The following is a 23,083-nucleotide window of genomic DNA, read 5'->3' on the forward strand; positions in this document are numbered from 1 at the left end:
GTTGGACAGTGGGTGCAGCCCATGGAGGGTGAGCTGAAGCAGGGTGGGGCATTGCCTCACCCGGGAAGTGCAAGGGATCAGGGAATTTCCCTTTTCCAGCCAAGGGAAGCCATGAGAGACTGTACCAGAAGGAACAGTACACTCCTGCCCAAATATTGCACTTTTGCCAAGGTCTTTGCAACTGGCAGACCAGGAGATTCCCTCTGGTGCCTGACTCGGCAGGTCCCATGCCCATGGAGCCCAGCAAGCTAAGATCCATTGGTTTGAAATTCTTGCTGCTAGAGCAGCAGTTTGAGATTGACCTGGAACACTGGAGCTTGGCAGGGGGAGGGGCATCTGCCGTTGCTGAGGTTTGAGTAGGCGGTTTTATGCTCATAGTGTAAATAAAGCTGCTGGGAAGCTCGAATTGGGCAGGTCCCACTGCAGCTCAGCAAGGCCGACTGCCTCTCTAGATCCCACCTCTGTAAGTGAGGCATATCTGAACAAAAGGCAGGAGCCCCAGTCAGGGACTTATAGATAAAACCCTCATCTCTCTGGGACAGAGCACCTGGGGAAGGGGCAGCTGTGGGCACAGCTTCTCCAGACTTAAACGTCCCTGCCTGACAGCTATGAAGAGAGCAGTGGTTCTCCCAGCACGACATTCGAGCTCTGATAACGGACAGACTGCCTCCTCAAGTGGGTCTCTGACCTCTGTGTAGCCTGACTGGGAGACACCTTCCAGTAGTGACCGAGAGACACCTCATGCAGGAGAGCTCTGGCTGGCAGAGATCCCCTCTGGGAGGAAGCCTCCAGAGGAAGGATCAAGAAACAATATTTGCTGTTCTGCAGCCTCTGCTGGTGATACCCAGGCAATAAGGGTCTGGAGTGGACCTCCAACAAACTCCAACAGACCTGCAGCTGAGGGGCCTGACTGTTAGAAGGAAGACTAATAAACAGAAAGGAATAGCATCAACATCAACAAAAAGGACATCCACATAAAATCCCATCTGTAGGTCACCAACATCAAAGACCAAAGGTAGATAAAACCACAAAGATGGGGAGAAACCAGAGCAGAAAGGCTGAAAATTCTAAAACCAGAATATCTCTTCTCTAAAGGACCACAACTCCTCACCAGCAAGGGAACAAAACTGGATGGAGAATGAGTTTGATGAGTTGACAGAAGTAGGCTTCAGAAGATGGGTAATAAGAAACTTCTCCGAGCTAAAGGAGCATGTTCTAACCCATTGCAAGGAAGCTAAAAACCTTGAAAAAAGGTTAGAGGAATGGCTAACTAGAATAACCAGTGTAGAGAAGAACATAAGTGACCTGATGGAGCTGAAAAACACATCACGAGAACATCATGAAGCATACACAAGCTTCAATAGCTGATTCAATCAAGGGAAGAAAGGATATCAGTGATTGAAGATCAAATTAATGAAATAAAGAAAGAAGACAAGATTAGAGTAAAAAGAGTGCAAAGAAATGAACAAAGCCTCCAAGGAATATGGGACTACATGAAAAGACTAAATCTACGTTTGATTGGGGTACCTGAAAGTGATGGGGAGAATGGAACCAAGTTAGAAAACACCCTTCAGGATATTATCCAGGAGAACTTCCCCAACCTAGCAAGGCAGGCCAACATTCAAATTCAGGAAGTACAGAGAACACTGCAAAGATATTCCTCAAGAAGACCAACCCCAAGACACATAATCGTCAGACTCACCATGGCTGAAATGAAGAAAAAAATGTTATGGGCCGTCAGAGAGAAAGGTCCCACAAAGGGAAGCCCATCAGACTAACAGCGGATCTCTTGGCAGAAACCCTACAGGTCAGAAGAGAGTGGGGGCCAATATTCAACATTCTTAAAGAAAATAATTTTCAAACCAGAATTATTTCATATCCAACCAAACTAAGCTTCATAAGTGAAGGAGAAATACAATCCTTTACAGACAAGCAAATGCTGAGTGATTTTGTCACCACCAGGCCTGCCTTACAAGAGACCCCGAAGGAAGCACTAAACATGGAAAGGAACACGCAGTACCAGTCACTGCAAAAATATGCCAAATTGTAAAGACCGTTGACGCTATGAGAAACTGCATCAACTAATGGGCAAAATAATGAGCTAGCATCATAATGACAGGATCAAATTCATACATAACAATATTAACTTTAAAAGTAAATGGGCTAAATGCCCCAATTAAAAGACAGACTGGAAAATTGGATAAAGAGTCAGGATCCATCAATGTACTATATTTAGGAGAACCACCTCAGATGCAAAGACACACATAGGCTCAAAATAAAGGGATGAAGGAAGAGACAAAGAAGGCCATTACGTAACGGTAAAGGAATCAATTCAACAAGAAGAGCTAACTATCCTCCAATACAGGAGCACCCAGATTCATAAAGCAAGTCCTTAGAGACCTACAAAGAGACTTAGATTTCCACACAATAATGATGGGAGACTTTAACACCCCACTGTTAACATTAGACAGATCAATGTGACAGGAACTTAACAAGGATATCCAGGAATTGAACTCAGCTCTGGACCAAGCGGACCTAATAGACATCTACAGAACTCTCCACCCCAAATATTGCGACAGAATATACATTCTTCTCAGCACCACATCACACTTATTCTAAAATTGACCACATAATTGGAAGTAAAACACTCCTCAGCAAATATAAAGAACAGAAATCACAACAAACTGCCTTTCAGACCACACTGCAATCAAACTAGAACTCAGGATTAAGAAACTCACTCAAAACTGCTCAACTACATGGAAACCGAACAACCTGCTCCTGAATGACTACTGGGTACATAATGAAATGAAGGCAGAAATAAAGATGTTCTTTGAAACCAATAAGAACAAAGATATAACATATCAGAATCTCTGAGACACATTTAAAGCAGTGTGTAAAGGAAAATTTATAGCACCAAATGCCCACAAGAGAAAGCAGGAAAAATCTAAAATTGACACCCTAACATCACAATTAAAAGAACTAGAGAAGCAAGAGCAAACACATTCAAAAGCTAGCAGAAGGCAAGACATAACTAAGACCAGAGCAGAACTGAAGGAGATAGAGACACAAAAAACCCTTCAAAAACTCAATGAATCCAGGAACTGTTTTATTTTCAAAAGATCAACAAAATTGATAGACCGCTAGCAAGACAAAGAAGAAAAGAGAGAAGAATCAAATAGATTTAATAAAAAATGATAAAGGGGATATCACCACCGATCCCACAGAAATACAAACTACCATCAGAGAATACTATAAACACTTCTATGCAAATAAACTAGAAAATCTAGAAGAAATGGATAAATTCCTGGACACATACACCCTCCCAAGACTAAACCAGGAAGAAGTTGAATCCCTAAATAGACCAATAACAGGTTCTGAAATTGAGGCAATAATTAATAGTCTACCAACCAAAAAAAGTCCAGGACCAGATGGACTAACAGCCAAATTCTATCAGAGGTACAAAGAGGAGCTGGTACCATTCCTTCTTAAACTATTCCAATCAATAGAAAAAAAGGGAATCCTCCCTAACTCATTCTATGAGGTCAACATCATCCTGATACCAACACCTGGTAGAGACATAACAAAAAAGAGAATTTTAGGCCAATATCCTTGATGAACATCAATGTGAAAATTCTCAATAAAATACTGTCAAACTGAGTCCAGCAGCACATCAAAAAGCTTATCCACCACAATCAAGTTTGCTTCATCCCTGGGATGCAAGGCTGGTTCAACATATGCAAATCAATAAACGTAATCCATCACATAAACAGAACCAATGAAAAAAATCACATGATTATCTCAATAGATGTAGAAAAGGCCTTCGACAAAATTCAACAGCCCTTCATGCTAAAAACTCTTAATAAACTAGGTATTGATGGAATGTATCTCAAAATAATAAGAGCTATTTATGACAAACCCACAGCCAATATCATACTGAATAGGCAAAAGCTGGAAGCATTCCCTTTGAAAACCGGCATAAGACAAGGATGCCCTCTTTCACCACTCGTATTCAACATAGTGTTGGAAGTTCTGGCCAGGGAAATCAGGCAAGAGAAAGAAATAAAGGGTATTCAATTAGGAAAAGAGGAAGTCAAACTGTCTCTATTTGCAAATGACATGATTGTACATTTAGAAAACCTCCTTGTCTCAGCCCAACATCTCCTTAAGCTGATAAGCAACTTCAGCAAAGTCTCAGGGTACAAAATCAATGTGCAAAAATCATAAGTATTCCTATACATCAATAACAGACAGCCAAATCATGAGTGAACTCCCATTCACAATTGCTGCAAAGAGAATAAAATATCTAGGAATACAACTTACAAGGGATGTGAAGGACCTCTTCAAGAACTACAAACCACTGCTCAATGAAGTAAAAGAGGACACAAACAAATGGAAGAACATTCCATGCTCATGGACAGGAAGATTCAATATCGTGAAAATGGCCATACAGCCCAAAGTACTTTATAGAATCAATGCTATCAAGCTACCAATGACTTTCTTCACAGAATTGGAAAAAACTACTTTAAATTTCATATGGAACCGAAAAAGAGCCCACATTGCCAAGACAATCCTAAGCACAGAGAACAAAGCTGGAGGCATCATGCTACCTGACTTCAAGGCTACAGTCACCAAAACACAGCATGATACTGGTACCAAAACTGATATATAGACCAATGGAACAAAACAGAGACCTCAGGAATAACACCACACATCTACAAACCATCTGATCTTTGACAAACCTGACAAAAACAAGAAATGGGGAAATGATTCCCTATTTAATAAGTGATGCTGGAAAAACTGGCTAGCCATATGTAGAAAGCTGAAACTGGATCTCTTCCTTACACCTTATACAAAAATTAAATCAAGATGGATTAAAGACTTAAATGTAAGACCTAAAACCTTAAAAACCCTAGAAGAAAACCTAGGCGATACTATTCAGGACATAGGCATGGGCAAATACTTCATGACTAAAACACCAAAAGCAATGGCAACAAAAGCCAAAATAGACAAATGGGATCTAATTAAAGTAAAGAGCTTCTACACAGCAAAAGAAACTATCAGCAGAGTGAACAGACAAGCTACAGAATGGGAGAAAATTTCTACAATCTATGCATCTGACAAAGGGCTAATATCCAGAATCTACAAAGAACTTAAATTAAACAAATTTACAAGAAAAAGTCAAACAATCCCATCAAAAAGTGGGCAAAGGATATGAACAGACACTTCTCAAAAGACGACATTTATGCAGCCAACTGACATATAAAAAATGCTTATCATCACTGGTCATTAGAGAAATGCAAGTCAAAATTACAATTATATAGCATCTCATGCCTGTTAGAATGGTGATCATTAAAAAGTCAGGAAACAACAGATGCTGGAGAGGATGTGGAGAAACAGAAATGCTTTTACACTGTTGGTGGCAGTGTACATTAGTTCAACCATTGTGGAAGACAGTGTGGCAATTCCTCAAGGATCTAGAACTAGAAATACCATTTGATCCAGCAATTCCATTACTGAGTATATACCCAAAGGATTATAAATCATGCTACTATAAAGACACATGCACACATATGTTTATTGTGGCACTATTCACAATAGCAAAGACTTGGAACCAACCCAAATGTCCGTCAATGATAGACTGGATAAAGAAAATGTGGCACATATACACCATGGAATACTATGCAGCCATAAAAAGGGATGAGTTCATGTCCTTTGTAGGGACATGGATGAAAGTGGAAACCATCATTCTCAGCAAACTATCAGAAGGACAGAAAACCAAACACCACATGTTTTCACTCATAAGTGGGAGTTGAACAACGAGAACACATGGACACAGGGAGGAGAACATCACACATCGGGGCCTGTCAAGGGGTGAGGCGCTGGAGGAGGGATAGCATTAGGAGAAATACCTAATGTAAATGACGAGTTGATGGGTGCAGCACACCAACATAGCACATGTATACCTATGTAACAAACCTGCACGTTGTGCACATGTACCCCAGAACTTAAAGTATAATAAAAAAAATGCTCTGAGTAACTTTGAGTTCCTAATTACTGTGATTAAGAATTCAAAGTGCGAAGAAAAAAAAAAAGAATTCAAAGTGCTATTTTGTTTAATAATTCAATTTACATGACATACAAAGTAGCTGTTTATCCTAACTGTTTTCATTAGCCTTAACATATTAGCTGTAACTTTTACCTGTGGAAGGAACACTTTCTCTAATGTTAATGAAAATACCATATGGCTAACAGTGGTCTTGCTTCAGACTTTCTGCCAGCTAATCCCTTGGTGTCCTTCGATCTCTAGTTGGGGACTGCAGGATCCTACCCATTTTCTTTTCCCTTTGTGGGCTGCCACTGCCCACTTTATCACTTGGGTTTCTTCTCTTCCATGTCTGGTCTTCAGAGTGAGACAGTCTCCTCAGTTCTCCCTAATGTGCTGTTCTAAAGATAAACCATTATCATTTTAAGGACCTAATCATGATTGCAAAAGATCCAAAGTCATAAATAAAAATTTCAGACTTATAAGGTAGTGTCTGTCATTGTCGCCAACTATAATTCCTGGTCCCCTTGCTAGATGTCTGTCTCTGAGGTCCTCACCCAAGATTCCCCACCCTATGGAAAATGGAGCTCACTCAGCATGTCTCCCTCAGATGCTGGCAGCCATATGAGGTGTGGGGTCTAGCAGAGGTCTCCCCAGCTTTTGTCCCTGAAGTGTGGTTTGGGCTGATCAGTATATAGAACAGAGTGGATACCCAAGTATCTTCTCAAGAGAGAATGGTACTTTCCAAGACCTCTGGCCTGAGCATTCCCCATCCAGGGGGCTGCAGCTCAGGTACCCTTGGCTGAGCCTGACTGGAAAGTCTTATGTATCAACTGCTTCAGAGAAGAGATAGCGATTCTTGGAGACTGGAGTTGAGGATTGAGGGCCACTGTTAGGAATGGGTGAGGAGAGGAGAGCCTTGATTTGTTTCAGGTGAAGAGTTTGAAGTTGAGATGTGGTGGTGGATGAATGGGCATGATAGCTATGGGGTGAGAATAAGTGGCTAGCTGCCTCCTGGGAATGTGCCTTTCCATTTCTGTCCCTTTCTCCTGCCCCTGCTGGTGACTCCAGTGGAAACTGGAACAGATAGATCTTCATTGGTAAGAAGTTCCCAGATGTCAGGGACACAACCCCCGGGACCCCAGGTCTACAAGGCACAAGGGCTGGGGATGAGGAAGGAACTCAGGGAGTGTTGGGCAATCATGCCCTTTCCCAGGGAGGAGCTACCTGGGCTTATTCACAGGGCGGGTCCCCAGGTGCTTTCAGGCTGAGTCTGTTCCCACTTAAGTTTCTCTGGGTGCTGTAAACGGAGCTGGCTTGGAGCCTTAGCCCTCTGCCTTTCTCTCCTCTTCCATCTTTTGTTAGGGATCTTGGGTTCTCCTCTTTGGGAAGCCAGAGCCCAAGTGCTCCATTCCCAGGGAGGGAGTGCCCTCTAGCGCCAGGGAGAGTGAAGGCCGGAGGAGGCACCAGCTGGAGAAGAAGGGCAGGGCCTGGAGGCCAAGTCTTGAAGGGAAGGAGCTGCTGGCCAATCAGGGGCGAGCCGACTGCACCCTGACCTGCTGGGCTGGGACAGCACAGAACCTACAGGTATCTGTGAGTTTGAGTGTGAGTCTGTTTCTTTAGAAGCCCTCTTCCAGCAACGGGAGTGAAGTCTATAGGGTTAAAATGTGTACATGGTAGGGAAAGTTCTCCTGATCTCCCTTGTGGAACTCTTTCTCCAAATAAGAAAAGTTTCTTTATTCTAAATTCTTCTAAATGAGTTTGGTTTCATCATTCCTGGATCTTTCTTGGCAAGGCTGTGGGTTCTGGGGTTACCTCTACCCAATTTATTCCCTTTCTGTAGAGCCCTAAATTCTTATCTATTATGTCTCACTTGTCTCCTGCTCTAACGTTTCTTTAAGTATATAGGATGCACAACAATGTGAACCAAGGTGGTAAATCCTTGGCTCTAGCTTATCCTGCCATCTTAGTGCTTGCAGTTCATGGTGCGAACTGGAGACACTATCAGTTCTGTCTCTGGCAAGGTCAGGGACTGGGCTGAAGCCTTGATATTTTGGATGTATGATATGACAAGCTTGGGGCAGGATTTGCCATACTGACATTACATGGTTGTGGAAGCACCATGATTAAATGACCAGGGTCCAAACCAGAATTGATAGTGGCTTCCAGAAACTTTGCAGGAGACCAACTCCTAACAGGGCTTCAATCTTGGGAAAGTGAATCCTTACCTCTCATTTAACTAACAAGGGAGGCTGAACATTTTCCCTCATATTTATTAGGTGCCTGCCTCATTTGTAACTGGCTCATTTTGTCTTCACTGCAGTTTTCCTGAATGAGTGGAATCCTGGGTGTTATCTGCTAAGTGGTTGCTTGTCCTGACCCAGGAAGCTTCTACATGCTCTACTCTTAAGATGTGGTTTTAAAAATTTTCCATCTGGGGACTACTGATTGCAGTTTAAAAACCCTGAATGGCAATGATCTATCCCATTTGGTTTCACACTCCACTTTATAGTTTCTCAGTAGGAAAATTGGGGGGAAAGTTGATGTTTTGGGTGGTAGCTCATAGAGCTAAAGTTTCAGTCTGACCGAGGATGAGTAAGCAATTCACTTCAACCTGAAAGAGCAGGAAAGATTCCTGGAGCTGGAAAAGACTATAGTGATCCTATAGTTCAACCTCGGGCCCACGTTGAGGACGTCCATCATCAGAATCTCAAGCAGGTTGTGAAGTTTCAGGCAGAGGCTCTGGAGTCAGACAGACCTGGGTATGAATCTGGCTCTGACCCTATTAGCTGGGAAACTTAGAACAAGTGACTCAAACTCTCTGAGGCCCAGTGTTCTGATGATAAGTGCGGGTCTCATAGGTCATTGTGAGACTACTTAGTGAATATCCATGGAGTCCTCAGTAAAAACCTCGGAACACAGAATGCAGTCAGTAAGTGGTAGCTGTTATTATGATTCTCACTAAAGAAGAGGTTAGTCAAGCATCTGTCAGGGATCTTTGCAGAGTAGAGGACTGAATTGAATGACTTTACGTACCTGAGACTGTCAAATGGTGCAGGGGGCAAAGCCAAGCCTGCTTCTGCTTGTAGTTCACTCCATCTGAGCCTCAATGTTCTTGCCTATAAAAATGGGATTAAATATGAAATTGCACCACTAGATATGAAAATACATACACAGGGTTTTTTCATAACAGCTACCTCGAGGATTTTAGAAATTGTTATTTTCTACCCTGAAAGGCCTAAGATCAGGCACTGGGCTTCTGTGAGGAACCAGGAGTTGCCCAGGGCAACAGGAAGTGGATGGGGAGTGGGGTGGCTAGACATAGGCATTAGTGTCCTGACATTTATTGGGCACCTGATGTGTTCAAGGGGTCCTGAGAAGCCTGAGCCAGGTGCTGGCCCTCAGGAAGCCACAGGATGGTAGGGGAGGCAGTCAGTGATGCCACATAGTAGGTGGGTGCTCCACTTGCAGAGTTAGCATGGTTGTGTTAAGTGTTAGCCTCTCTTCCAGGGCCACTGTTCACACTCTCCTGGTCAGAGTCCTGGGACCACATGTGGATGCTACCGTGGCTTCTTGCCTTCTCCATTCTGGGTCTCCAGGCTTGGGGTAAGTTTTCTTTACTTGTATCAGAAGTGCTTTTGATGAGCAAGAGAAAACTGTTCTCAAGTTTAATAACAGAAACCCATCCAAGTGCTTTCCCTTTGCTAGTGGATAGTGTAGATTTGCAATTTGGAGCCCTGTTCTAGAGTTTACGATTTTTGTTCAAATCCTTGCCTGCCCTTTGTTATGGTCTTCAACAAGTTATGCAATTTCTTTGACTCTTATTTGTTCCCATGATAAAAGGATAATACTGCTCATTTCTTAGGGTTGTTTTTGAGGATTAAATTAGTTCACAAGTGCGCACCATTTAGCACAAGTAGTAAGTGCTGGGTAATTTGTAGCTATGATTTAATTTTTATCACCATCATTATTATACCAATCATAGTTAAACCCAGCACTTGGGTCTATATTTCTAAACAAAAGCAAATTCCCCAAGAGTAGCAATGCCCTTTCTCTAGATTAAGAAGATTTCTTATCATTTTATACGTAACAGTAGACACATAGCAATGTTCAATAAACAAATGCTGTTGAATTAAAATGAAAGTGAGCTTGGTGATTCTTAAATATGACATGTTTTTCAGTTTGTCTTACATACGCAGACCCCCTTCTGAAGAAATAACGTAATATAGCTTTCTTTCTGTCCTCTGCTACTCAGATAGCAAATTTAATGGGATTACCTGGAGTTAGTGCTAGAGAAACTCACAGGCCAGGGAGAAGCTGAGGCTCTGATGGGGAAATTAACTTGCCCAAGCAAGACGGGGAGTTGTGTGTGGTCCTCATCCCTGTCTCCTGGTTCCTGCCCTGCCCCTGTCCTGCCTGCCAAGTGTCAGTGCTGGCCTGCAGGCTGCTTTTCCACTCTGAGAGTCCTCTAGGTTTCATTTGCAAAGTGTCCTCTCCAGGCTCCGCCTTCCCCCCTCCCCAGTCCTCTGTGTCCCCTTCACAGCCCAGCTCAGGCCCTCTGCCTGCTGAGGTGGGCTCCTGTCCTCAGCAGTCTCTCTAGCACACCTTGGCCTTGGTGTCCTGGTCATGTATTTGCTCTTGATTTCACAGAAAGACAGAATCCCAGAACCATGGTGGAGACCCTCGATGACTTTGTCTTGTAGGAAGAGAAACAGGTCACATTGTGGCAGTGACTAACCCAAGTTCATCTGACAACTTTGGGGAGGCTGAAGAGTACAGTTGTTATGAACACGGGCTTCGGGGTCAGAGAGTCTGATTGGAATCTAAATCTACACTTAAAACCTCTGCTATGTTAGACAAGTTACCTAACTTTCCTAAGACTTGGTTTCCCTTTTGTATAGAGAGCATAGTTGCTTTGCTTAACTCACGAAGTTGTTTTAAGCCACAATTCTGATAGCGTCCTTAGACATGCTTTGTAATCACAGGGCTGGTCTGTGGGAGGTGGGGCTGGTGACAATGTCACTGCTGCCACTGGCCACTGCTCCCAGGATCCCTTGTACTGAATGGGAGCAGTGGGGGATAAGGACAGGCTGGCAGTGGCTAATCCACAGTAAAGCATCTCTGAAACATCTAGTTTTTGAAGGCAGTCACAATGATCTGTATATTTCTGTTTCAAGAACCTTGTCTGGCACCAATAGGTGATTAAGACATGTGTGTTAGCTCAACATGTCAAACCATCTTGGTATGTGACACTGTGCTGGGCACCCATGGTTTGATTAGTAGGTCTCCAGGTGAACCAGGAAAGGTGGCACTGCCCAGATAAGGCAGCAGGCGAGACTGCAGTGCTCCTGGAATGGAGGGAGGCTGGAGGAGGTGGGAGGAAAAAGGCCTCTCCGGGAAGATATGGAAGGCAGAGTCAGTCCGAGGCCAGAGACTTCTGTGGTTCTCCTCTGTGTGCTCCCTAGAGGGCATTAGGTGACCTGGGGAGGAGGAGAGGTTATGCACTGCGGAGTGGGATGTCTGGCTCAGCCTCTGAACTTGCTGGCCATGTGCACTCCAAGGAGTCCACCAATGCACCAGCGCTCTCTTGCAGGGGATTTTCCACAGTTCTCCTGGAATGAGACCCAAGTTAGAGGCTTGTCCCAGAGGCTTATGGACCTGTTTGTCAGGATCTCACAGTTCATTCACAAGGGTCCCAATGGTGAGGCGGTTTGAAGATTGCCTGGGGCTTCTTAAGTGGTCAGAAATGTTTCTCAGGACTTGATAATGTCTGGACTAAGAGTGAATGGGATGGGGAGGAATCCCAAGATGTTCATCTCCAACCACTCCCTTGGATCATCCTGAGTCCTTAGGCAAAGGGGAGTTCCTCAGCCTAAGGAGAGAAAAAGAAGAGAAACCCAGATGAAAAAAGAGAGAAGGAGGCTGAGTGTGGTGGCTCTCGCCTATAATCCCAGCACTTTGGGAGACCGAGGAGGGTGGATCATGAGGTCAGGAGATCGAGACCATTCTGGCTAACACTGTGAAACCTCGTCTCTACTAAAAATACAAAAAAGTAGCCAGCCATGATGGCATGCGCCTGTAATTCCAGTTACTAAGGAGGCTGAAGCAAGAGAATCGCTTGAATCTGGGAGGTGGAGGCTGCAGTGAGCCGAGATTGCACCACTGCACTGCAGCCTGTACTAGGGAGCGAGACTCCATCTCAAAAAAAAAAAAAAAAAAAAAAGAGAGAGAGAGAGGGAGAAAAAACCTAAAGAGGAAAAGACATGTCTTCCACTCTCAGCTCCAGCATGACAGTGTCTCAACTGTCCCTCAGAGTGCTCCTGGGGCTCCTATGATGAGGATGGAGAAAGGGAGCCCTCAGGTAGCCTGCAGCCGTGGGCGGGATCTCACAGCCCTGCCACTAGGGAGTGTTCACCTGGAAGAAAGAGGCGCAGACCCCGTGTTCATGGAGCCTCCTGTGAGCTCTGCAGCCCCTTGTTGAGGAGACTGATAGAGCTTCCTTCAGAGAGTCACAGTTCTTAGGGGAGGGGAAGACAAGAGACACAGTTGTGACCGGGGCAAACGCCAGTGAGGAAAATACATCCTCAGGCTTCCTGGCTAAGGAGGCAGCTCAGAGCCCCAGGGTGGGCGACGGGGTTGCCTGGGGTGCTTTCTGAAGGAGGGGAGCATGTAGGCCAGGGGGCAGTAAGGGATGGGATTTGCCCTTCAGGGAAAGACAAGGAGAGATAGTCTGGGAACAAGGTGGCACGACTTTCCCAGGCTGAGTGCTGCGTGTGTCTGGGCAGTGGTTCAGCCACAGTGGAGAGGAGGGGGCTGTGGGGGTGAAGGGCACCCCAGGGTGTCTCCCATGCGCAGGGCAGGCCAGGCCTGAGTGTGAGAGGTCACGGCACATGGACGACCTGTTGGGGGAAGACGGGCAGGGCCTGCCATGTGACATTCTGTGGTCTTCGCTACAGATACTCCCACTGTCGTCTCCCGCAAGGAGTGGGGGGCAAGACCGCTGGCCTGCAGGGCCCTGCTGACCCTGCCTGTGGCCTACATCATCACAGACCAGCTCCCAGGGATGCAGTGCCAGGAGCAGAGCATTTGCAACCAGATGCTGCGGGGGTTGCAGTCCCATTCCATCTACACCATAGGCTGGTGCGACGTGGCATACAAGTAAGAGGTTAGCCAAGTCCCCGAGGACCGCATCCAAAGTCACCCCTCTTGGGGTGCTTCCCACTTCCCCTTCTCTGTGTCTCTTATTTTCTGGGCTTCATTTATGTTGCTTTTGTAATGAATAAAAATGGTAAAAGGGAAATCAAACAAAATCCGAATCTTCCGGGGATTGTAAGAGGGATGACTCTAAGCCACTTATTGAAGTGGCTTTCGATTCTGGCGCTCCTGTGAAAAAGCAAGGAAGGTTATGTAACAACTGCAGTTTTAACTGAGCCCTTGGAACTCATGAAACGTTACAGTTTACAGAGGTAACGATTCACAAATATCACCCAATTTGGCCCTCCCAGCTACTCTGAGAAATGGGTTCCTACCCTTATTTCATGGGTGAGAAAGCCACGGTTCAGGGAAATTAAAATCTCTGCTCAGAGCGAGGAAGCATGTACCCAGAGCTGTGTCAGGGTGCCTGCCAGTGCAGCCCCCGCTCCTCCCCACCTCACAGGGACTCGCACCTGGGAAGCAGTGTCTCACTCGTTACCCTGAAGGGCCACTCTGACAGCGAGTTTGGTGACCCCACGGGAGAGAGCGGGGGTTGGGAATGGCAGGGAGGAGAGCCCCATGAGAAAACAAGGGAGGGCATGAAGGAGCTGTGCACTGTGCATTGAGTATCTGCTCTGGGGACCATCAGTGGAAGCCCAGAACCTTTTCTCCCTTAGCCTCAGGAATGAGGAGACACATGTAGAAGGAGAGGGAAAGAGAGAGTGGGAATGGGGCTGTCCCCCACAGAACTCTAAAGACAAACATAAATAATTTCTGAATTATCCATTTTGGAAAGGAAAATCTAAGTTAGTTTATTTATTTATTTATTTATTTATTTATTTATTTATTTATAATCACAAATAAATAAGAGCAGCTGCAGGCCCTGGTTGTGGCCCCCAGCACCCCTGGGATGGCTGGGTCTTCCCTGTCTGCCCACCATGTGTGCCGTGTCAACCACGACTCACCTGTTGCCCCTGCCACCAGCACCTCTACCATCCTGCTGCTGTCGCTGCTGCATTGTCTGGTTTGGTCACTGTATTCCTAAGTTATTTCAGCCACTGCATCTCTAAGTTAGGTTTCTGCAGTGACCATTTGACAATCTCCAGTTTTTGCAATGTAGCTGACAGTAGCTGTCAGGGACTGTTCACACCAGACTAACCACAGGCTGCTGTAGGAGTGACCAAGGAAACTGTGAAAGTACTGACAGCAAAGCCGGGGAAGGGGTGGACACACGAGACTCTACACCCATTCCTCAGGTCAACATCGGTGTAGGGTGGACAGTCGGTCTGACTCAGTCCAGAGTCTTTCCTTGACCTCAGGGAGGTGTTCTTTCTGTGTTCAGTTTGCTGTGGAAACTCATGTTCTATTAAAATATGAACATGGCAAAGTTGTGAAAACATCAATTCTGAAGACTGATTGGAAAGTGGAGGAGAGAAATTATAAAGAGGCAGGAATAAAAGAAGTAGAATAAAAAATGTATTTGAGTTAAAAAATAAATGTTAAAAAGGAACGTTCTAAACAAATTTCTATGGTAAAGAAAAGCTTAAGGAAATTCCTAAAGGGAATCTGAAGAAAAACATCAATACAAAAGGAACTATTGAATATGGCATAATTGTTATAGAGAATGTTCAAGTGCTTGGTCCCTTAATTTAAAAATATGATGTATTAATCCTTAAGCTCTTGAACAGTGTTGGACTAATGTCCTTAGGTCCTTGCGTGTCACACAGTCCTATTCCACTTTGAACAAAATGAGTATTTTTAAAGTGAGGTTCTGGAAAACACATGTAAGCTAAATCACAACAAAAATTAAAATATATTCCCATGTCTCTTGGAGGTCTAAAACTGGTTATTCTGCACCTCCCATTGTTATGTTATTGGAACATAGTACTTGTTTATGAGCCTCCAGAATCCCTTTTCCTTTTGAGGATCAGTGAGAGGTTCTCATTTATGGGGATTTGCCAATAAACCCATTATTTCCTTCTTGTCAGCTTCCTGGTTGGGGATGATGGCAGGGTGTATGAAGGTGTTGGCTGGAACATCCAAGGCTTGCACACCGAGGGCTATAACAACATCTCCCTGGGCATCGCCTTCTTTGGCAATAAGATAGGTAACGGTCACTCCCTGCGGACCCTGTGCTGGAGAGTTGTGTACACTCTCTTCCTCCACTCCCAAGGCTCAATATTCATCTTTTCACCCTACATCATGCTTACCTTATCTGATGATTGCCCTTCTCTTGAAGTTCCTTTCTCCTTTGAATTCTGTGACATGCCTACTTTTTGTCCTCTGCTTCTCTTTACTGGTCTGTACTCCTGTGATATTGCCGAAGCCAGCATGGGCATTGCTTGAGCTCACAGTTATCGCCATCACTTGTAAAGTCTGAGGTTGTCTGACATAGATGCTGTGACTGCCTCAGGCAGAGAAGCATGGCTCATCTCTTCCAGTTTCTTCCATTGGTAGAAACTGACCAGAAGGCAGCAGTCAAGGAAATCTGGAGCTATAATTTTTTTTTTTTTTTTTGAGACAGAGTCTCGCTCAGTCGCCCAGGCTGGAGTGCAGTGGCGCGATCTCGCTCACTGCAAGCTCTGCCTCCTGGGTTCATACCATTCTCCTGCCTCAGTCTCCCAAGTAGCTGAGACTACAGGCACCCGCCACCACGCCCAGCTAATTTTTTGCATTTTTAGTAGAGACGAAGTTTCACCATGTTAGCTAGGATGGTCTCGATCTCCTAATCTCGTGATCCGCCTGCCTCGGCCTCCCAAAGTGCTGGGATTACAGGTGTGAGCCACCACGCCCGGCCTGGAGCTATAATTTGCAGGCTTCTAGCCCCTAGAAAAACAGAGAAAAGCACAGAACAGGGATAGAGTTGAGAAATAATATGAACAGAACCAGCACCTGCCAGCATCCTCTTTTGACAGCTGGGGCTAGGTAACAGCATTTCTCTCAGAGGTTTTCTGTGAGAATTATGAGTTAACAGATATAAAGAGCCTACTGCATACCTCATCAAGGGAGCTATGAGTAAATTCTGGTTGTCTTTTCTCCTGTGCTAGTACACACCTGACTTGGTCAGGTGGGCCTCCCTCTGCATGTATCCTTCACTGCCTTCCAGGTCTTCTGCCTAGAGATGGAGTGGATAAAGTCTTAGCTTGACTCTTGGAAGAAGTTGTCAGCCTTGGCTGCTGAGAGATCTAGGTCATTTCTTGCCTCTTAGGCCCTCTGTTCTGGCAACTGAATCAGTTTCCTCTCTTCCAATCCAGTTATTCAAGCTCAAGTGGTCATATCATCCTTCCTTCAGGTATGTGGTCCAGGTGAAGTTTCTTACATTTCTGTGCTCCCTGTCCTCCTCTTTAAGGCAGCAGTCCCAGCCCTGCTGCTTTATCAGCTGCAGAGGGTCTGATCTCCTATGCCATCCAGAAGGGTCACCTCTCGCCCAGGTATATTCAGCCACTTCTTCTGAAAGAAGAGACTTGCCTGGACCCTCAACACCCAGTGATGCCCAGGAAAGGTAAGACCCTCCATGACATGTCTCCCTCCTCCTTGTCACTACCCAGCTATGTTTGGGACTGCTAGAACCCATTGGGATTCTGGGACCAAGAATATCTTAGGCCTACTTTGAGATCTGGAAAATTCTGACAGGGCATTTTCCTGGCCTCCTCTCCATCCCATCAGAATGATATAGCCATGGACTTATTCTTAAAACAAAGACATATGTACACAGATTTCCACTCAATCAACAAATATTTACTGCATAGCAGGCACTGTTCTAAGTACTGAGCATACAGCTGTGAACAAAACAGATGAAACTCTTCACCTTCAGGAAGCTTGCCCTTCAGTGAGAAATGACAGAAAATGAACAAAATAACAAATAAATATATATGATGTTAGATGGCGTAAAGGCTATGGAGAAAAAGTAGAGTGGGAATGCAGTGGGATTAACACGTATACACATTTGTGTCTATTATGTGGTGACATGAAGACATACATAAACTTACATACCTTTCTAAATGCAAAAACCTGCCCTGGCCACAGCATGGCCACAGCCCGGAGAAAAGCTCATGCTCACAGATGATGCTGCTGACATCAGAGTGCATATAACAAAAAGCTGAGTAATGAAAGTAATGCATTGTTTTGAAGCGAATAAGCAGCAACCTAAAACCAGTCAAATTAATAAGCACTTCTGCTAGTGTGGACCTTTTCTTGGGATCAGTGATATTTTTAGGATTAGCTTTTTAAAATTGTGAATCTCTAAACAAAATATTTCTTGCTTTTGGACAGGCACTATCTTCAATAATGATAATTCCTTAATATTTGTACAGTTCTTTCTAGATTTTAAGTTTTTTCCAAATACATGTGATCAGTTCAGAGAGTCCACTGACTTTCCGTGTAGTGGCCCTCATACATAAGCACACATACTTGCATATGTATTTGCAATGCACGGTCTTTTGAAGACAATGACCATGGCTCTGTATAACCCACAGTCCTCTGCCTTCTGCTTATACACTAATTTCTTTCTTTCTTTTTTTTTTTTTGAGACGGAGTCTCGCTCTATCGCCTGGGCTGGAGTGCAGTGGCCGGATCTCAGCTCACTGCAAGCTCCGCCTCCCGGGTTTACGCCATTCTCCTGCCTCAGCCTCCCAAGTAGCTGGGACTACAGGCGCCCGCCACCTCGCCCGGCTAGTTTTTTGTATTTTTTAGTAGAGACGGGGTTTCACAGTGTTAGCCAGGATGGTCTCGATCTCCTGACCTTGTGATCCGCCCGTCTCGGCCTCCCAAAGCGCTGGGATTACAGGCTTGAGCCACCACGCCCGGCTATACACTGATTTCTATAGGTATCAGGCCTGTAGATTTTTGCCTCAGCCCCTTGGCTCCAGCCATCTGACTCAGAAACCCCCCATCTAGACTTCCCCAGGATCCCACAGCCGATCTTACATTAGAATGTGCCTGTGGGTGCTGGAGGCCTGGGAGAGGCTGAGGAATCATTCAATCTGGAGTTGAGTGATTGCTCACAGGGAGGCGAAACCAAATTCTTATTCCCTTGACTTTTCATCTTACCACAGTTTGCCCCATCATCATCAAACGATCTGTTTGGGAAGCCAGAGAGACACACTGCCCTAAAATGAACCTCCCAGCCAAATACGTCATCATCATCCACACCGCTGGCACAAGCTGCACTGTATCCACAGACTGCCAGACTGTCGTCCGAAATATACAGTCCTTTCACATGGACACACGGAACTTTTGTGACATTGGATATCAGTAAGTGGGATCAATGCCAAGACAACCCTCTTTTTCTTCAGAATTGTAGGAAGGAAGACTACGGGAGGGAATTGATGTTTCCTGAGGCTCTCCTTAGGACTGGGTGCTTTCCATGAGGCATCATATTTTATTTTTGCAAGACTGGGCTGAGGATCACTCAGAGCATAGCTAATGGTCAGTTATCTTGCTTAGACGTATCTCTAGAAGTGGTTGGGAAGATTCTGAAAAGAAGGCATTAGAAGCCTAGTGATAAAGCAAGACTGTGATATCCTCAGGGAAGGCCATGAAGGGTTATACCTTTTTAATGCAATCCCTTCTAACCTGTCAGAGACAAAGGCCTTGCTCACTACTACTTCAGTCTGCCCAGCTCCAAACTTACTCTCTCTGATATTAGAATCCTGCTATTCTTCCAGTGTTACTTACCTCATTTTATAGGTGTAGGAACTTGTGACCTCTCTGGGCCTCTTTTGTCTCATCTCTACAATAGGGACAATACTTTATCTGTTTGAATACAGGAGGTGAGATCAAAACATTCTCTTTTGGTACCTTTAATGCCAGGTCTGTAATAAAGAAACACATTAAACTAATGGGGTAGAAGAAGCTATTTGGAAAATGTCTTGGAATTTTCATAGGAAAGATTTAGGGCTAGAGTAGAATGTATTTCAATTATTCATCTGTGACTTAATCACAACAAATCCTACAAAGTCTCAGGTAGACGTGCTTTTGCAAATGTATTGTTCTGGGCCTACTGTCTCTCCTTTTAACTCCTGTTTTAAAAGCAGCCTTTGCAAGCAGGAGGGAACTCTTGCTTCACTTTGCGGGATTTTCCAAAGGCTTTCTATGGTTATTTAGCATAGGTAACAGGAAATTGACTATAAATCTGGAAATTCCACATCGAAAATGCCAGAAGTTGAGGGAATGTTTGTTCTCCTCTTTCACTTAGTCTTTAGAGACTCAATCCCCATTCCTTGACTTTTCAAAACCTGTTGCAATATCCTTCTGCTCCAGCCTCATGATATGTCATCTGTAACCCTGATGTGGACTGTAATCAGGACAAAGCATCCACTCACACATTATTTTCTAGCTTTTTAATCAATAGTTATTGGATAGCTACTATATGCCTGGTGCTAGACAAGATATGTCAATCTAACAACACACAGAAAGAGATTCTCCAAAGATGATGCATTTGGCCAGGCATGGTGGCTCATGCCTAGAATCTCAGCACTTTAGGAGGCCGAGACGGAAGGATTGCTTGAGGTCAGGAGTTTGAGACCAGCCTGAGCAACATAAGGAGACCCCCATTTCTTCAAAAAAATAAAATAATTAGCTGGGTGTGGTGGCATGTATAGCTGTAGTCAGTCCCAGCTACTTGGAAGGCTGAAACAGGAGGATTGCTTGAGCCTAGTAGTTTGAGGCTGTAGTGAGTCATGGTTGTGCCACTGCCCTTCGGCCTGAGCAACAGAGTGAGACCCTGTCTCAAAAACAAAAACAAAAACAAAAGCAAGAGAATAAAGATAAGTAGTTTGTTTGGGAGTACACAGGGAATTTGCAAATCTGGGATATGCATGCTACAGGAACCATAGGCATATCCAAAGAGGTTCAGGCTAGAGGAAGCTTTTAAAGGCAAAAGGGAAAAGTATACATCATTTGTTTTGAAATAAAGGGAACACTGGAGAACGCTGGCACTTATCACAGGAGGCAGGAGGTGACACCAGTTCGTTAGTGGAGACAGTGTGTTGGGCTAGTAACAAGCTGCAGTTTCGAAAGTTTTTTGGCAAAAGCTCTTGTTACAGGCTTGTGTGCATAAGAGTCCTTCAGAGAGTCTTTGCGCTAGTTCTTATTGTAGGCTTGTGTGCATGAGGGTCCACCGTTCTCAACCTCCTGGCTTTATTTATTTTTGTTAGAGTTTGACACAAGTGACTCCGTTTTGATTCTGACAACTTTCACTGATAGACATGAGAGAAGGAGGGCTAACAAGTAACTACAAGTCAAAGTGTTGAGCACTGTGATGGATGCAGAACAGGATAATGTATAGGATGAGCCTCTAATCAAGGCTTTGCGGGGAGTGATTGGGGTCTGAGAACAGCTTCTAGAGGGAGGAGTATCTTCATTAGGACAAGGATAAGGAGTGGGGTTTATTCAGGCAAAGAAGGAGGAAGTGTCTGGGTGAGGAGGAACAGCATTTGCCAGGGCCCAGGGTTACAAATAGATTTGAAAGAGTGGAGTGGTGAGCAGTAAGGGTGGGAGTGCCTGCGGGGGCCACATTGCAGAGGGCCTCACAGCGGACTCAGAGAGACTGACTTTATTTGAAAGGTAGCTGCAGACTATTTGGGCGGTCATGCCCTATGATAGGATTTGTATTTTAGAAAAATCACTCTGGGTGCTACTTTAAGAATGGATTGGAAGGAGGCAAAACTCTGGGCAGGAAGCTATTGCAGTGATCCAGTGACTTGGAGTGGGACCATGGCAGTTGGTCTAGAAAGAAGTGGAGGAATTTAGAAGTTGTGTAGGAGACACAACTGACAAGCCATGATTGGTGACCAGGTGGACTGAGTGAGGGGCTAGAAGGCATTCAGAGTGTTGTCCAATTTTCTAGCTGGAGAAATTTTAGAAGAAGGTGAGTTCGCTTGTACTGTTTTTACAGGTAGTTCTTGAAGCTGTGGCAATGATTGTCCAGGGTGAATGCGTTGAGTGAGAGAATGGCCTAGACTAAAGTGCAGAGGAGCACCATGTTTGAGGAAGGGAAGGGGGGTGGCAGAGGGGCCTGAGAGAGCAGCAGGGGAAGGGTGGAGTGAGTCATGGTTGTGGAAGGGTGTGACTGTGGAAGTCCAGGGAAGGGAACATTTTAAGAGAGTGGTCAACAGGGTCAGTGTAGTCCAGAAGTAAAAAAAGTGTCCATTGTACTGAGCGCCAGGAAGCCACTGCTCACCTTGGAGGGGTCAGATTTGGTGGTGTGGTGGGAACAAAGGCCAGGTTGAAGTGGATTGTGGTGTTTTTTTTTGTTTTGTTTTGGTTTCTGTCCTTGTCCACATTGGCACATAAGAGATCTCCAGTCAATATCCGGTGAATGGATGAAAGAATGAGTGAATGGTTGAAGGAGTGAATGAAGTATTTAAATTCTGTTTCCCAGAGTAACTGTCTTCATTTTCTTTTCCTGACTTAAGCTTCCTGGTGGGCCAGGATGGTGGCGTGTACGAAGGGGTTGGATGGCACGTCCAAGGCTCTCACACTTATGGATTCAATGATATTGCCCTAGGAATTGCCTTCATCGGCTACTTTGTAGGTAAGGGGTGAGCATGGGGTAGAGGGGTGCTGGGGGCTGAGGGACCAGGCGGCATGTCTGGGAAGCATGGTGGGAAAGGCATCATGTAGTGCCTGGCAGTGTGAGTGGAACAGTTTAGCTTTAAAGTGGACTCTTAATACAGAACGTCACCAAGATCCCCTTTCAGACAGAGCATTTACCCCCAAATCCACCCATCCCCATGCCCAGCTCCACCTTGCTCTATATCCAAGGCAAACATGGAGCAAGGGGGGAAAAGTCTTTTAGAAACTTCAGTGCTTTTATCGCTCAGTTGGCAAATGGGTCTCCTTTCTTGGTAGTCATGGCAACAATTTGGGGAGCACCACTGTCTGTTATGGAAAACCAGTGGGCGTCTCTGTGGTGCTGTATCTGCTTTATACCTGCTCAGAAGTGGTGTATTGTGCTGCAGTTCCCCTCCAGAGCAGTTTTTTAACCTTCTGGAAGAAACTGGCATGGAGGAATCAGAGAGAGCTGTGACCTTGTTTTCTTTTTGTGCCTGATTGCCACAATTTATGTAAATGTGTTGGCTATGGTGATGGTGGAATGGGGTGGGGGCGAGGGGAAGAAAGAAACTGGAATCTAGGTGCTTGTCCCTTCCCCAATCAAGAAACTCTGAGCCCCTAATGACTAATGGGGAAAATGTGTTTTGCAGAAAAACCTCCAAATGCCGCAGCACTGGAGGCAGCCCAGGACCTGATCCAGTGTGCCGTGGTTGAGGGGTACCTGACTCCAAACTACCTGCTGGTGGGCCACAGTGACGTGGTCAACATCATGTCCCCTGGGCAGGCTTTGTACAACATCATCAGCACCTGGCCTCATTTCAAGCACTGAAGGAGGCCCCGCTCCCTCTGAGACTGCCCTCCCTCTCCTGCTGGGTCTCTCCAATCCTCACCAGACATCCTGGCTCAGCACCTTGTGTCCCCCTCCCCTGCCAGCCCATCCTTTCTCAGGTTCGAATGGTCATGCCCTTTCCTGCCAACATCCTCCAGGAGCCCCTAAACCTTGCAGCTGGGCATTCACAGCCCTCCTGGTCTGAGTTTAGACTTCCTCTCTCCTCACCTACCTCTCCCCTGGGCACCTACCTCCTCAGTTGGGTAAGACAATGGGCTGGTCCTTGTGGCATTTCTCTCTCTCTCTCCCTAACCCCTGTCCTCTCTCTCTCTTTCTGTCTGCCTGGTGAGCCTTCCCTATTGTCTGCCTGGAAGCCCCCACCCTTCATCCCTCACCCATGACCCAGGTCAGTGTGCCCACCCCTCCTCTCTGCTCACATATGGACTGGTACATATTTGGAT

The 23,083-nt window shown here is 45.2% G+C and overlaps 1 protein-coding gene across 1 annotated transcript; it reads left to right on the top strand.

Moving 5' to 3' along the window:
* The first annotated feature begins 9,547 nt into the window (after window positions 1–9,547).
* On the top strand, window positions 9,548–22,716 carry PGLYRP3 (peptidoglycan recognition protein 3). The gene is made up of 7 exons (XM_017847844.1): window positions 9,548–9,649; window positions 13,000–13,201; window positions 15,226–15,344; window positions 16,587–16,739; window positions 18,292–18,490; window positions 21,655–21,773; window positions 22,444–22,716. The coding sequence occupies exons 1-7, from the start codon at window positions 9,595–9,597 to the stop codon at window positions 22,620–22,622; spliced, it is 1,026 nt and encodes a 341-aa protein (XP_017703333.1). The 5' UTR covers window positions 9,548–9,594; the 3' UTR covers window positions 22,623–22,716.
* Window positions 22,717–23,083: the final 367 nt, after the last annotated feature.

Source organism: Rhinopithecus bieti, unplaced genomic scaffold (assembly GCF_001698545.2).
Source record: "Rhinopithecus bieti isolate Rb0 unplaced genomic scaffold, ASM169854v2 scaffold_30448, whole genome shotgun sequence".
NCBI lineage: Eukaryota > Metazoa > Chordata > Mammalia > Primates > Cercopithecidae > Rhinopithecus > Rhinopithecus bieti.

Coding starts and splice junctions, on each gene's coding strand:
- PGLYRP3 (XM_017847844.1), top strand. CDS start 9,595: ATGTGGATGCTACCGTGGCTTCTTGCCTTCTCCATTCTGGGTCTCCAG. Junction 9,650..12,999: donor TCTGGGTCTCCAGGCTTGGG/GTAAGTTTTCTT, acceptor TCTTCGCTACAG/ATACTCCCACTGTCGTCTCC. Junction 15,345..16,586: donor CTTCTTTGGCAATAAGATAG/GTAACGGTCACT, acceptor CTCCTCTTTAAG/GCAGCAGTCCCAGCCCTGCT.